This window comes from Dermochelys coriacea, chromosome 6 (assembly GCF_009764565.3).
Source record: "Dermochelys coriacea isolate rDerCor1 chromosome 6, rDerCor1.pri.v4, whole genome shotgun sequence".
Taxonomy (NCBI): domain Eukaryota; kingdom Metazoa; phylum Chordata; order Testudines; family Dermochelyidae; genus Dermochelys; species Dermochelys coriacea.
Genome location: NC_050073.1, coordinates 3,713,570 through 3,728,250, shown reverse-complemented (window position 1 = coordinate 3,728,250; position 14,681 = coordinate 3,713,570). Strand labels below are relative to the sequence as shown.

Sequence of the window (14,681 nt, the reverse complement as noted above, 5' to 3'; positions counted from 1 at the left end):
AGTGGAGTTTCACATATTTGCAATTTGGAATCTTTCAATAATCCTGAGCCCTGTTTGGCTATGGTGTGGTATTCATGGACTCCCCCCACTTTGTGACTGGACTGAACCCCGACTGACCATCTGGACTTCTGACAGAAGTGGACTCTGGTATAGTATGTTTGGGGTATGAATGTGAAGTGAATGAGGTTCATTTTGTAAGCAATAAAGAGTATTCGGAGTATTATATACCAACACCGTGTCCGGTATCTGCCTGCTCCCCCATCCTGTAGGGAGGCCCCTGCTGCGGGCCTAACAACAAATATCTGTGTATGGGGTGTCTGTATGTAGTGTGTTTGTCAGTGTGTGTGCATGGATCTGGATGTGTGTGTGTGTAACTGTGTGTGTGTGTGTGTGTGTGTGTGTGTGGTATGTCTGCGGTGTAACTGAATGTGTGTGTGTCTCTGTGTTATTCTGTGTGTGCAACTGTCTCTGTGGGTGTAGGTCTGTGTGTCTCTGGTTCCATGTGCGTGGTGTGTCCTTGTGTAACTGTCTCTGTATTATGTGCATAACTGTGTGTGTGCATCACTCTTGCCACCCCTCCTGGCAGCTTCCTCTCCCTCTGCTGCCCCATCTGCTCTCACCTTCCCAGCCAGGGCACAGATGCTCTTTGCCCTCCCAATCTCCATGTCCTTGAGTGTTTGGATAACACAGGGCAACAGGAGTGAATCTGATCCCCGTGCTGCCCCCTATAGCGGCAAAACCCCTGACCCCACAAAAGGATCGCAAAAATCAGGAGCCAGAGCTGGAGCAAAACTGTTTATCTTCTAACTGAGCCCAGCCCAGTGTCGCAGAAAGGAAGAGGGTGGGACTCAGCTATATAAGAGGCGGTGCTGGCAAGAGGTTGTTTTTTTTTCCCTCTTTGACATGCTTTTCCTTCCTCCTCCATTGTCTCAGAGCAAAGAGGCAGCGAACAAAGACACAGAGAAGTCACTCCATGGCTGATTGAGTACTACACGGAGAAAGAGGTGGTGCGAGTGGCCATGAAGATCCTGAGGGCCAGGGACAAGAAGGACCTGGCAGACAAACTACTCCAGGCGGCAAGGACAGGTAAGTGGGGAGCTCTCAAGAGGCGATTGTATGCTCCCTAAGGCAGATCTTGTCTATGGGTCTCCTTGTACAGGAACTGCCTGATTATCAGCCTGCCGAGCAGAGAAATCACAGTGTGAAGGGCAGAATTATGCAGTTCCTTCCCAAGCAAGACTGTCTCTGGGTGTCATGTAGCCACAAGGGTTTAGACACCTAGCTCCCCAGCTGAGCTCCTCAAAGGGAGTTAGTCTCTTCCATTGTACCACCAAGGACCAGTACCTGACAGTTTGCTTCTCCCAGCCCAACCCCCATCTCTTTCTCCTCCTTTCCCAAATGGGAAATTAAACCCTTCACACCCAGTGGGGAATCACAGCATCCTGAGTGGAGAAACAGAGACACACTTTTTTTTTTTAATATTACAGCAATTTCCCACATGTGCTACACAGGGAAATTCTGTATCAGAGAGAGGCATGCACCGGAGAGAGACCTAACATTTGGGGGGACGGGGCGGAGGAGAGCGACACAGGACAGATCTATTCATACTGAGAAAGAGGGAAAGAGAGAAGGGGTGTTGGAAAGGGAGGATGAGGGAGAGAAGAAAGCCTGTGTATGGGGCGAGATAGATGTGGGGCTACTCACACTCTGAGGGAGGAGTCCGACATCCAAGGAACGTTATTTCTTGCTCCACCAATCCAACAAGGAAGCAAACATTCTCCTTCTTATGGAAGAGGGTTTGTTTCTGTCTCCCCCCCACCCACCAATTCCTCGTTGCAACATCCACTGCCTCAGCTATGGCTCACCCCAAACCTTCTCCTGATACCTCCCAAAGCCTGTCCATGTGGGGGATCCTGTCGATGGGGGAGGGTGGCGGCATGGGGAGCGCAGGCTGCTGGAGTGGGGGGATTTCAGGAGGTGTCATAAACATACAGCTAAGGGTAGCATAAAATCCCTCCTTTACCTGTAAAGGGTTACAGAGTAGCAGCCGTGTTAGTCTGTATTCGCAAAAAGAAAAGGAGTACTTGTGGCACCTTAGAGACTAACAAATTTATTAGAGCATAAGCTTATCCGATGAAGTGAGCTGTAGCTCACGAAAGCTTATGCTCTAATAAATTTGTTAGTCTCTAAGGTGCCACAAGTACTCCTTTTCTTTTTTTGTAAAGGGTTAAGAAGCCCAAATAACCTGGTTGGCACCTGACCGAAAGGGCCAGTAAGGGAAGAAGATCCTTTCAAATCTGTGGGGGAAGGTTTCTGGTTTGTGTTTTCTTTGTTGTTCTCTCTGAGACGAGGAGAGAGACCAAGCAAATAATCCAGCTCCTACTGAAATGATACATATAAAATTACAGAAATAGTAAGTAATAGCAAGGAAATGTGTTAGAGTATCTTTTGTTTTAGCTTGTGAATTTTCCCTATGCTAAGAGGGAGGTTTATTCCTGTTTTGTTTTGTTTTTTTGTAACTTTAAAGTTTTGCCTAAAGGGGAATCCTCTGTGTTTTTAAATCTTATTACCCTGTAAAATTACCTTCCATCCTGATTTTACAGAGGTGCTTCTTTTACTTTTTTCTTTATAATAAAGTTCTGTTTTTAAAAATCTAATTGGGTTTTTAGTGTCCCAAAACTGGTTGGTATTATTCTCAAGCCTCCCCAGGAAAGGGGGTGAATGGGCTTGGGGGGATATTTTGGGGAAACAGGAACTCCAAGTGGTACTTTTCCTGAATCTTTGTCTAACTGACTTGGTGGTGGCAGTGACACTATCCAAGGACAAGGAAGAATTTGTGCCTTGGGGAAGTTTTTAACCTAAGCTGGTGGAATATAAGCTTAGGGGGTCTTTCATGCGGGTCCCCACACCTGTACCCCGGAGTTCAGAGTGGGGAGGGAACCCTGACAGGAGGGATCCCAGCAGGGGTAGAGGCTGCTCCGGTCCCTTTCTGAGTGAGCTCCCTGTTGTCTCCCAGCAGGTGCAGCCGCCCCCATGCCCAGGGAACACAGGGCAGGCTCAGCCAGGGATGAAGGCTCAAGTCAGTCCTGGGACCAGACACTAGGGTTGCCAACTTTCTAATTGCACAAAACCAAACATCCGTGCCCCTTCCCTGAGGCCCACCCCCACTCCCTCCATCCCCCCTCCCTCCGTCACTCACTCTCCCCCACCCTCACTTTCACCGTGGACCCACCGCTGGACTCATGGTCTGTGGTGGCCCTGCCTCTTTCCCTACCTGCTCTGCCCCTTCCCCGAGGCCCCCACCATTGCCACATGTACTTTACCAGGACAATACTGACCAGCAAATTATAAGTTTGCATAAGGCATACTTTGTACCAAGATTATTATAGTAGTGTGTAGGGTGTGGATACAGGGCTGTATTCTGTCACATACATCTTGAACATTTCCTTTATAACCATAACAGCTAGAGACTAGCTTTGAAAAAATGGAAGCTGTGACTCTGAAAAACAATTTGGAGGTCAGTCTGCACCTTCACCTCCATTGTACTAGTTCTTTATCCTGCCATCCTCAGCAGGACACGCCCCACCCTCCGGGAAACACTGGATTAATATCACTATGGGAGCAGAGTTAAGGATGAGTGTGGGCTGGTCACCGAGCATGTTTCTGTCCTGTGCTCTTAGCCAGTGCAAGGGATATTCAGGTTGGTTTCAGATTCTTCAATCACCTTAGCTTGTGGCTTCCATCATTTTCAGTGTTTGTTACCGTTGTGTTCAATGGTAGCACCCTCCTTTGAAATGCTCTTGGCAACCTCAACTGTAACATAACGTTTTTGTCCATTTTCAGAGGAAAAGGCTGGTGCCTCCCAGATGCAAACTGTCCACATTGTTGATGAGGGCATGACCCCGGAGAAGCCAATGCGGGTGCGACCATTCCAAGCTGTGCTGGAGAACCCCAGCTTCTCCTCCATTGGACTTATTTTGATCTCTTCTACATTTACAATTATTCCAATCTACTCACTGGTGCAGCTGTATTGGGCATTCAGGGCCACAGACAGAACCCTCCACCTCTACCGGATCCCCAAGAACCGTTCAGTAGAAAAGGTAAATAAGAGTCAATAGCAATGTGCAATATAGAGAGTCAGAGTCAGCAGCCCCAGCAGGGCAAGGCATAAGGGCAATCTCCGTGCCGGGCAGGCAGCTGGTGTGTGATAACTGAGCCTCTTTGTGTAACAAAAAAATTTACGTGAATTCACGAAACATTTCAGTGTTGCTGCATCTGCATTTTTCACCAAAAAATGGTTCAGTCGAAATTCACCCCGTTCTAACTGGAATTTGCAGCATTCCCTAAACCTGCTGAATAGAAGCAAGGAGGAAAGAAATAACATGTATGTTTGTGGGTACGTGTGTTTGTTTGTGTGTGTGTGTGTTTTTCACTGGATCTCCCATAAGTGACTGTGCTAAACCTTTCACAGACAGTTGAAGAACACGAGAAGTGCCAGTCAATTTCTTTGGACAAGCCTCCTCAGACCCATAGATCCCTGCACTTTGGAACTTGTCCTGGTGTGCCCAGTGTATCGGATGCCGTGATAAATCCAGCCGTAAGTGAGATTATTTACAGACCATGGATGTAGTGTGGTCCTTGAGAGAAGCCCCATTAAGTTTAAGTCTATGGGCTGCTTGCACTAGCTGCCAGTTGCAAATGGCCTTCAAGGGTAGCCACAAGTTGAGCACCTGGCAGGAGGCCAGTCTGGGGGTGATTCAGGGGTGAGATCCTGAATGTTAGAGGGAAAGTTGCCAAAAACAAATAAAAAATGCTGCTAGAGCATTGCTGTGAATCTGTTAGGCAGCTGCTGTACGCCGACCCAGAGGTGGCTGCATTTCTGTGGTGGGTGAAGTGATCCCTGCCTTTAACTGGCATTATGCAATAGTTGCAGCTGTGTCAGTCCCAGGATAGTAGAGAGACAAGATGGGTCAGGTAATAGCCACCTCCCCCGAGTGTCTGTTTAATTTGCAAAGCAGTTTTGACTCCTCCTAGGGTGAGAAGCACCATAGGCAGTACATGTAAGCCTAGTATAATTAATTCATTACAGCTTGATCAATAAAGCTGCTGCTCTGCTGATGAGTTTGAGCCCCCATCCTAGCATCTCTGTTTCTCCCTCCATCCTGCCCGTCACTCCTTCTACCAGCCCTTCTGCCTGTTCTCCCCATTCCCCCACCTATCACATCCCACTTCTGTCTGCACTTTTGTCTTCTTCTCCTTGAACCTCGTGACAGCTTCCCCAGCGCTCGCTCTTCACTTCATCCCCTTGCCCCCACCCACCTGTCCCTCATGATCCAGATGCTCCAGCCTGGTCTCTGTACCTACCCTTCCTCCGTGTCTTTCCCTTTCCCCTGCTCTCTCTGGAATATCTGCTCCTTCTCTAAAAATATCACCCCCATCCACAGCCTCTTCATTGCCCACTCCCTTCTCCCAGCACCCCCAGAAACCTGGATCCTGCTGACTCACACCAGCTGTGTGGCTGGGCTCTCTTTCTCACACACTACACCCTGGAGCACCCCGGATCACCCCCAAAGGTCCATGGCAGGAGTGTTGGACTCCTCCCGTCCCCCATCATTCCGGCCCACAAGTTGCGGTTATTTTCGATTCCTCCCTCTCCCTCGCCTCACACACTTGGGCTATTTATGAATCTCGCCGCTTCTTCCTCCTCAGTCTTCAGCGATTTACCTCTAACACATCATCTCGCCTTTGTATTAGGATCTGAAATTTACCTACATAGGGCCTGAGAACTGGCAGCCCTACACCAGGGACATGGAAGAGGGAATGCAGATCAGATTAACAAAGCAAAAATACTTCACAAGCGAAAGAGAAAGCAAACCTCTCTGGACTGCCTTTCTGAGAGCAGGTAGGCTCAATGGGATGCTGCTTTGTTCCATGGTTCAAGCATTCTGACTCCTCAGTGCTCCTGGTTAATAGCCATGTGGTGTGATGTGTGCACTCAACCAGCAGTAACAGGTTTGCTGTGGACAATAATGTAACGCAGTTGAGCATATCCCTTGTGTGTGGGAGGCTTTCTATACATGTATTTCCTGGTTTTCAGAGGTTAAAGTTTAGCCGGTTTCTGGATGGGCAGCAGACAGCACTGGACAACCCTAATCCTGCCTTAACATTTGCACTAATCTGGACCGAGTGTAAAAAAAAAAAAAAAAAAAAAAAGTACAAATTTCAGTGTCTTGATATTCTAGAGGGGGGGCAGTTTAGCCTCCTCTCTGTTCTCAAGAGCATATAAGGCATTTCTTGCTTGGCCACTCAGAGTTTGGCTATGAACAATTGGACCAGCCCCAGTAGCGACAGACACGTGGTCTGGGACTGGGAGACTGATGCTTTTCCTTCAATCCATATTAATAACCGTAAAAGATGTCCTGCTTGAGCCAGGCTTTGCTTAAGCATAACGTCCAGGGAGCGAGAATCAGTGGATGGATGTTTTGGTCTTATTAGAGCAAAGAGAATAATGGGGAAAATAATCCACATGTCCGTTTGTATTTGAAATGTGTTATCGATCCAACCATGTTTGTGGCCCTGTCCTGTTAGCTTTCCATCAACTACTGAGCATAGAGCTTTACTAACAGGAATATTCATGACAAATGAATGTTTAGATGATTCTGAATTGTAGGTTTGATTGCAATGTTTGAAAGTCTTGCTAGTTCCATAAGCCATCCAACCAGAGAACAGAAACAAGGCCGTGTGATTTCGGTAACTCTCCATGCTGGCATTCATTTCAGAGTCCAATATGGAATGCTCAGAAGGAACTCTTTGTGAGCTGCTGAGAGAGAGAGAGAACTTCACAAATAATTTTAATCAATAAATAAACTCAGGAACGATACAGTAGGCTCCAGTCCATCGTTGCCCATAACTTTTCACGCCCCTCTTTCCTCACTTTTATACTTCGTTGGTCACTCCTCCCACTCCACAATCTGCTCCATCTTTGACTCCCATGCCCCACTTTCCCCATAGTAAATTCCAGCCCACCAGCTCACAGCCCTGGTCTCAAGTGGGTGGATACCTCAAGAGAGTGCCATGAGCACACCAACTTCCCCCACTACAGGGTTGCTTTCTCCTCCATTAGATCTGCCATCTCCTTGTTCAAAGAATGACACCTTCCTTCCTCATCCCCTACCAACAATCTCCGTCATTTATTTGCAACATTTAACTCCCTCATTAAACTCACCCAGTGACCTCTCTTCCCTCTCTGCACAGGATCTTACCAGCTTCTCCGCAGAGAAACAAACTTGGCCAAAATATACCTCTTCTTCTTCCCTCTCCCTGCCCAACCACCACCTCCTTCCCCTATCATTGACCTTGAAGTCTCCCACCTTCTCTCCATGACTAACTCTCCATCACCTGCTCCAATGACCCTGTCCCTTCCCACCTTCTTACCTCAACTGTCCCTATACTAAACTCCCTCCATTGCCCCTTTTCTCAACCTCTCACTGGCCTCTGGCTCCTTCCCTTCACAATACAAGCTTGTCATGGTCTCTCCTATCATCAAACACCAGCCCTCGACCCTGCCTGCCTCTCCAACTACTGCCCTATCTCTCTCCTCTCCTCCATCTCTAAACTCACCAAATGGACTGTCAACAACTAATGGATCGAATTCCTCTTTTCAAGCTCCATCTTGGACTGTTATTCTCTGGCTCCTGATGTTTCCACTCCACTGAAACAGCTCTCATTAGGATCTTTCATAGCCCCTTTCTCCTCAGATCTTGGGGTCTCTCTGCTCCAGCCTCATCCTTCAACCTCCCTGCTATTCCTGAAATTGTCAATTCTCCTTTCCTCCTTGACAGCTTATCCTCACTGGGCTTTTGAGACAGAGTCCTCTACTAGGGCAGGGGGGATTCAGGGAGTTGGGGTAGCACTAGGCAGTGGTGATATCGGTGAGAGAGGAGTGGTCAAAGAGATGGGGAAACAGGAGAAACCACAAAGAGGAGGGGCAGCTGCAGAGCTGCTCCCCTGCTGTCCTCTGCAAAGAGCTGAAGCATTTTATTAGCAATCTCAGCCCTTTGTCCACCCAGCAAAGAGACACTGATTGTGGGGCTGGGCTGTCCCTCAACATGTGTAGCTACTTGGATTAGCTGCTTTCCCCAGGAGGTGGGGAATTGGGGAAGAGTAGCCAATCACGGGTATTTTTGAGATTTTTTCCATAAATGGGTGAGGAAAACCTCTAGTCTCTGGGAAACCCATAGAGATGCATCTCTGGAGATGATTAATTAGAAAGTTATGTGTCTGGTTCAGATCTGATTGGCAATGAGTGCCTGCGGTGGTGTGAGAGGAGCAGCATAAGCAGATAATTATTCAGCTAGAGGTTTGATTTACTTATTCTTTTTCCTCTTCCAGGGGATGTGGAACATCCTGCGTCAGTGTCTGATCCTCCCACCGGTTAGTCCATCCTTCAGAGTGTGGGGAGTTGTCCTGTTTGCAGCACAGAAAGTAGAAGGAAAAGACGCATTACTGAGACAGTGGCCGAGGTAGAAAGGGAACCTAAGAGTCTGTGTCCTCCCTGGGACTAATCCCTAGAACTAACTCCTTTCCCCACTCAGCCCTCACCTGCTCAGACGTTGAAACAAAATCCCAAACTCCCCAGCCCAGGACAGCAGAACCTCCCCTACCATGGGTGGATTCTAATCCAAAACAGACATGAGGGGAGCGCAGAGGCACTGAAGTTTGATCTACAGAAGGGGGGGGGAGGGAGGGTACCCAGGCTTGGGTGGGGGCATGGCTGGACTGTATGGTTTGTTTCTCTTGTTATAGGCAGAAGTACAGGGAAAACAACAAGAGATCTCCTGGTAAACACCTTGGATGACTTGGGAGAGAGTGAGTTGAAGAACTTCAAGAGCAAACTGACCGACATTGATCTGAAGGAGGGATACGACCACATACCTAAAGGGAAACTGGAGAATGCAAAGTCTATAGAGGTCACTGACCTCTTGATCGGACACTACACAATGGATTATGTGATGGAGGTGACCACAATAGTGCTGGAAGCCATCAATCGGAAAGACCTGGCAAGGAGATTAAGAAGTATAACAAGGACTGGTGAGGAATCAGCCTGGGCCTGGCCGTGCCTCCCTGTACCTCAAAATGTTACCCAAAAATACCCATATTCACCACTGTTATATAATTATGATAAGTTTTGTACAATGCATACCTTGTGAGATATTTTAAGTCTTGATTTCGTGAACATTAATATCCTGTTGGATTGTATATGTTCTCGTGGTATGTGAAGTTAGTGAAGTTTTGCCATGTGTCTGTCACTGAAAATATTGTGAGGTTGGGAACACCCCAACCAGCCTTTCAGGTACAACAATGGAGAAGCCAAACAGTGGATAACGATTCATCAACACCCATCAAGGAAAGAATCCACTATCCCAGAAACTGTAAACAATGGAGACTTCTCAAAGGGATCATGCATAGAATGGAGACTGCTTGATGAATGAGGGCTGTCTGTTCCCAATGTCATAGCAAAAGTTCTTTCCAGCAAGCTGGAAGAAACGATAAAAGATGGGAAGTGACATGATCACTTGGCCTTTCCCCCTTTCCTCCCAACTCAACACCTGGAGGAACGTCTGGAGGACAAAGATGTTGAACTGGGGAAGGGCGGTCTCAGGCCGGAAAAGAGTCCCAGCCTGTGTATTGGGGATCTGTGACCTGTTTGTACCATCCGTCAGGGTGAGACACTGCTTGATTCAAATCCTATTTAGTGTGTAGAACTCAGAGTGCGAATTTATTTTTATTTCTTAAGTAACCAACTTTGATCTCTACACTTGCTACTGATAATCATTTAAAATCTACCCTTTTGTAGTCAATAAACCTGTTTTATATTTTACCTAAAGCAGTGTGTTTTGGTTGAAGTGCTTGGGAAATCTCATCTCAGTTTACAAAGGCTAGTATGTGTCCTCTCCACATTGAGGGACAGGCAGAGTAAGTAATGAACTTGCACCGAGCAGGCTTCTGACCAGTGCAAGACAGTACAGTTCTGGGGTGCATGACTAGGGAGCTGGGGGGAATTGGTTGGAGCCTCCCTATTGATGGTTCATGAGAGGCTAGGAGATAATTCATGTAACTCAGCTGGGTGTGTCCCTGCCTGTGGATGTCTATCATAATGACAGGTTTCAGAGCAGCAGCCGTGTTAGTCTGTATTCGCAAAAAGAAAAGGAGTACTTGTGGCACCTTAGAGACTAACAAATTTATTAGAGCATAAGCTTTCGTGAGCTACAGCTCACTTCATCGGATGCATTTCACGAAAGCTTATGCTCTAATAAATTTGTTAGTCTCTAAGGTGCCACAAGTACTCCTTTTCTTTTTGTGGATGTCTATGTAAGTGCAGTGCCTGTTAGAGGTTTGTGGTTTGACATAGCATCACAGCTTGAGAGGGACGCTCCAGAGTGGTGGGACAGAGGGCTCAGTTGTCCCACAGTCCAAGTTGCACACTAGGGACCCATCACAGAAGAGCTCAGCCTTGTTTCTATACAGGGAGCCCACTGCATTGTCTTCTTAGCAGAGCAGACCCAGAGGCCCATGGAGCTCAGTATCCTGTCTCTGACAGGGGCCAGCACCAGTGCTCATTATCCACATAAATGTCTAATCCTTCTTGACTTCTGCTAGGTTCTGGGCCTCATGTGTACCTTGTGGCAGGGAGTCGTCAGGATTTAAAATTAGTATTATTATTTTACACAAAGCCCAATTAGCTTTGATTCATTTTTAAATTTGCTGCCTTTCAGTTCAAGTGTCCCGCTGTTCTTGTAGTGAAAAAGTTTTTCCTAATATCCAACCTAGACTTCCCCCACTGCAACTTGAGACCATTATTCCTTGTTCTGTCATCTGGTACCACTGACAACAGTCTAGATCCATCCTCTCTGGAACCCCCTTTCAGGTTGTTGAAAGCAGCGATCAAATCCCCCCTCATTCTTCTCTTCCGCAGACTAAACAATCCCAGTTCCCTCAGCCTCTCCTCATAAGTCATGTGTTCCAGTCCCCTAATCATTTTTGTTGCCCTCTGCTGGACTCATTCCAATTTTTCCACATCCTTTTTGTAGTGTGGGGCCCAAAACTGGACACAGTACTCCAGATGAGGTCTCACCAATGTCGAATAGAGGGGAATAATCACGTCCCTCGATCTGCTGGCAATGCCCCTACTTATACAGCCCAAAATGCCGTTGGCCTTCTTGGCAACAAGGGCTCACAGTTGACTCCTATCCAGCTTCTCGTCCACTGTAACCCCTAGGTCCTTTTCTGCAGAACTGCTGCCTAGCCATTCGGTCACTAGTCTGTAGCGGTGCATGGGATTCTTCCGTCCTAAGTGCAGGACTCTGCACTTGTCCTTGTTGAACCTCATCAGATTTCCTTTGGCCCAATCCTCTAATTTGTCTAGGTTCCTCTGTATCCTATCCCTACCCTCCAGCATATCTACCTCTCCTCCCAGTTTAGTGTCATCTGCAAACTTACTGAGGGTGCAATCCACGCCATCCTCCAGATCATTAATGAAGATACTGAACAAAACTGGCCCCAGGATCAAGCCTTGAGGCACTCCACTTGATACCGGCTGCCAACTAGACATGGAGCTATTGGTCACTCCTCATTGAACCCAATGATCTAGGCAGCTTTCTATCCACCTTATATCCCATTCATCCAGCCCATCCTTCTTGAACTTGCTGGCAAGAATACTGTCAGAGACCATATCAAAAGCTTTGCTAAAGTCAAGGAATAACACGTCCACTGCTTTTCCCTCATCCACAGAACCAGTTATCTCTCAGGAAGGCAATTAGGTTAGTCAGGCATGACTTGCCCTTGGTGAATCCATGCTGACTGTTCCTGATCACTTTCCTCTCCTCCAAGTGTTTCAAAATTGATTTCTTGAGGATCTGCTCCATGATTTTTCCAGGGACTGAGGTGAGGCTGACTGGCCTAAAGTTCCCTGGATCCTCCTTCTTCCCTTTTTTAAAGATGGGCACTACACTAACCTTTTTCCAGTCATCCAGGACCTCCCCCGATAGCCATGAGTTTTCAAAGATAATAGCCAATGGCTCTGCAATCACATCCACCAACTCCTTTAGCACTCGCAGATGCAGCACATCCGGCCCCATGTACTTGTGCTCGTTCAGCTTTTCTAAATAGTCCCGAACCACTTCTTTCTCCACGGGGGCTGGTCACCTCCTCCCCATGCTGTGCTGCCCAGTGCAGGAGTCTGACCTTGTTCTTGAAGACAGAGGCGAAAAAAGCATTGAGTATATTAGCTTTTTCCACATCCTCTGTCACTAGGTTGCCTCCCCCATTCAGTAAGGGGCCCACACTTTCCTTGACCACCTTCTTGTTGCTAACATACCTGTTGAAATCCTTCTTGTTACTCTTAACATCTCTTGCTAGCTGCAACTCCAAGTGTGATTTGGCCTTCCTGATTTCATTCCTGCATTCCTGAGCAATATTTTTATACTCTTCCCTGGTCATTTGTCCAATCTTCCACTTCTTGTAAGCTGCTTTTTTGTGTTTAAAACCAGCAAGGATTTCACTGTTAAGCCAAGCTGGTCCCCTGCCATATTTGCTATTCTTTCGACACATTGGGATGTTTTTTTTCCTGCAACCTCAGTAAGAATTCTTTAAAATACAGCCTGGTCTCTGGACTCTTTTCCCTCTCTGATTTCTGATCCACCCCTCAACGCTAAACCACTGATCCCACCCTCCTGCCAGCGATTGTCCATCTGTCCATACCACTGACCCAACTTTGGCTGCCTCTTGGCCTGTTGCAGTGCAGGCAAGAGCTGGAGGGATAGCTCAGTGGTTTGAGCATTGGCCTGCTAAACCCAGGGTTGAGAGTTCAATCCTTGAGGGGGCCATTTAGGGATCTGGGGCAAAAATTGGGGATTGGTCCTGCTTTGAGCAGGGGGTTGGACTAGATAACTCCTGAGGTCCCTTCCAACCCTGATATTCTAGGATTCTATGATGCAAAGAGGCAACCAGCTGTCTGTGTTAAGCTGGCAATGTCCCGGGAGGGTCAGTGTTACAGCTAGCTGTCCTGGGCCCTGCAGCGTTAGCCCTCGCACTGCTGGTCAGCACAGCTTCTCTTTCGTAGCCTCAGACACGCAGACAGCCTGGCCATAGACTGTAGTGGAGAACATGGTGTCACAGTTTTGGGGTAACTGTACGTTTGACTCATCCCTTCATGGTCTGGTCCAGAAGAGCCCTCTCAGGTTTCTAGACATCACCTCTCTTTGGGCAAAGTCCAACCTGCATGTGTTGCTTGTTTCCCCAAGGACACCGTTTTGCCAATGACCAACCGGCTCGCTCAAAGCACCGGACATTTATTTAAAGACACGAAGAAAACATATAAAACGACACCAAAAGCTAAACACATAATAAAAGTACCAGACATCGCCCATAAGCCCTGAGGACCGTGGCAGGCCTCAGTCCTGCCATCCTTTCCACAGGCCTGGGTCCCCCTTGGATAAAAGATCATGTACCTTTGGTGAATCAAAAAGAAGGCCCCTCTGTCAGGGCTTGTCTACACTTGAAACGGTACAGCTGCGTGGCTGCAACATGGCTGTACCCCCTTGGTGTAGACGCTGCCTACACTGATGGGAGAATCCCTCCCGTCAACATAGGTAGCCCACCTCGCTGAGAGGCGGGAGCTTGGTCAACAGAAGAATTCTTCCAACTACCTCACACTGTCTAGGGGCATGTCTACATGTATAGCATGCCAGCAGCACAGCTGTACCGATGCAGCTGTGTCACTGCAGCACGTCTGGGGAAGACACTCTGTGCTGAAGGCAGAGAGCTCTCCCACCGGCATAATAACACTACCTGTGCGAGCGGCATAAGCTATGTCAGTGGGAGAAGCTCTCCCGCCAACATAACACTATGCACTCGAGCACTTATGCCAGCATAACTTATATTGCTCAGGGGGGTGGTTTATTCACACCCCTGAATGACGTAAGTTTTGCCGACATAAGATGTAGTGTAGACATGACCTACATCAGGGTTTAGGTCGGCTTAACAACATCACTCGGTGGGGGGGGTGGATTTTTCACATCCCTGAGTGAGATTGTTAAACTGACCTATTTTCTCATGTAGACCAGGGTTCAATTCAAGCTGGACTTTTTACACCAAAAGCCCTTCCTTTGTCTCTTTGGTCTCTGGTACCTGTTTAAACAAGTCTAAGCAACCCAACTTGGAGGTGGTACTTCTGTGGGCTGTTTACAATCCCAGGGATTGCAGAGACCACTCCTCACCCCCATCAGTCGTTCCTGATGGAGTTGCAGTAACCCTCTCCAGGGAGCAAACACAAGCCCTAGCCCAAGATGGTAGTTAGAACATTCATTCATTTAATATAAGATGGTCCCCAAAGATACAGCAGGAGGTTGCAATTAGATTCATAGATACTAAGGTCAGAAAGGACCATTCTGATCATCTAGTCCGACCTCCTGCACAGCGCAGGCCACAGAATCTCACCCACCCACTCCTAAGAAAAACCTCACCTATGTCTGAGCTATTGAAGTCCTCAAATCGTGATTTAAAGACTTCAAGGAGCAGAGAATCCTCCATCAAGTGACCCGTGCCCCATGGTACAGAGGAAGACGAAAAACCTCCAGGGCCTCTCCAATCTGCCCTGGAGGAAAATTCCTTCCCCACCCCCA

General features: G+C 47.7%; 1 protein-coding gene across 1 annotated transcript; it reads left to right on the top strand.

The window, feature by feature from the left end:
* Window positions 1-902: 902 nt before the first annotated feature.
* LOC119856547 (caspase recruitment domain-containing protein 8-like) lies at window positions 903-9,880 on the top strand. Its single transcript, XM_038404171.2, has 6 exons — window positions 903-1,086; window positions 3,844-4,100; window positions 4,472-4,597; window positions 5,755-5,902; window positions 8,392-8,433; window positions 8,806-9,880. The coding sequence occupies exons 1-6, from the start codon at window positions 1,020-1,022 to the stop codon at window positions 9,207-9,209; spliced, it is 1,044 nt and encodes a 347-aa protein (XP_038260099.1). The 5' UTR covers window positions 903-1,019; the 3' UTR covers window positions 9,210-9,880.
* Window positions 9,881-14,681: the final 4,801 nt, after the last annotated feature.

Coding starts and splice junctions, on each gene's coding strand:
- LOC119856547 (XM_038404171.2), top strand. CDS start 1,020: ATGAAGATCCTGAGGGCCAGGGACAAGAAGGACCTGGCAGACAAACTA. Junction 4,598..5,754: donor ATGCCGTGATAAATCCAGCC/GTAAGTGAGATT, acceptor CCTTTGTATTAG/GATCTGAAATTTACCTACAT. Junction 8,434..8,805: donor AGTGTCTGATCCTCCCACCG/GTTAGTCCATCC, acceptor CTCTTGTTATAG/GCAGAAGTACAGGGAAAACA.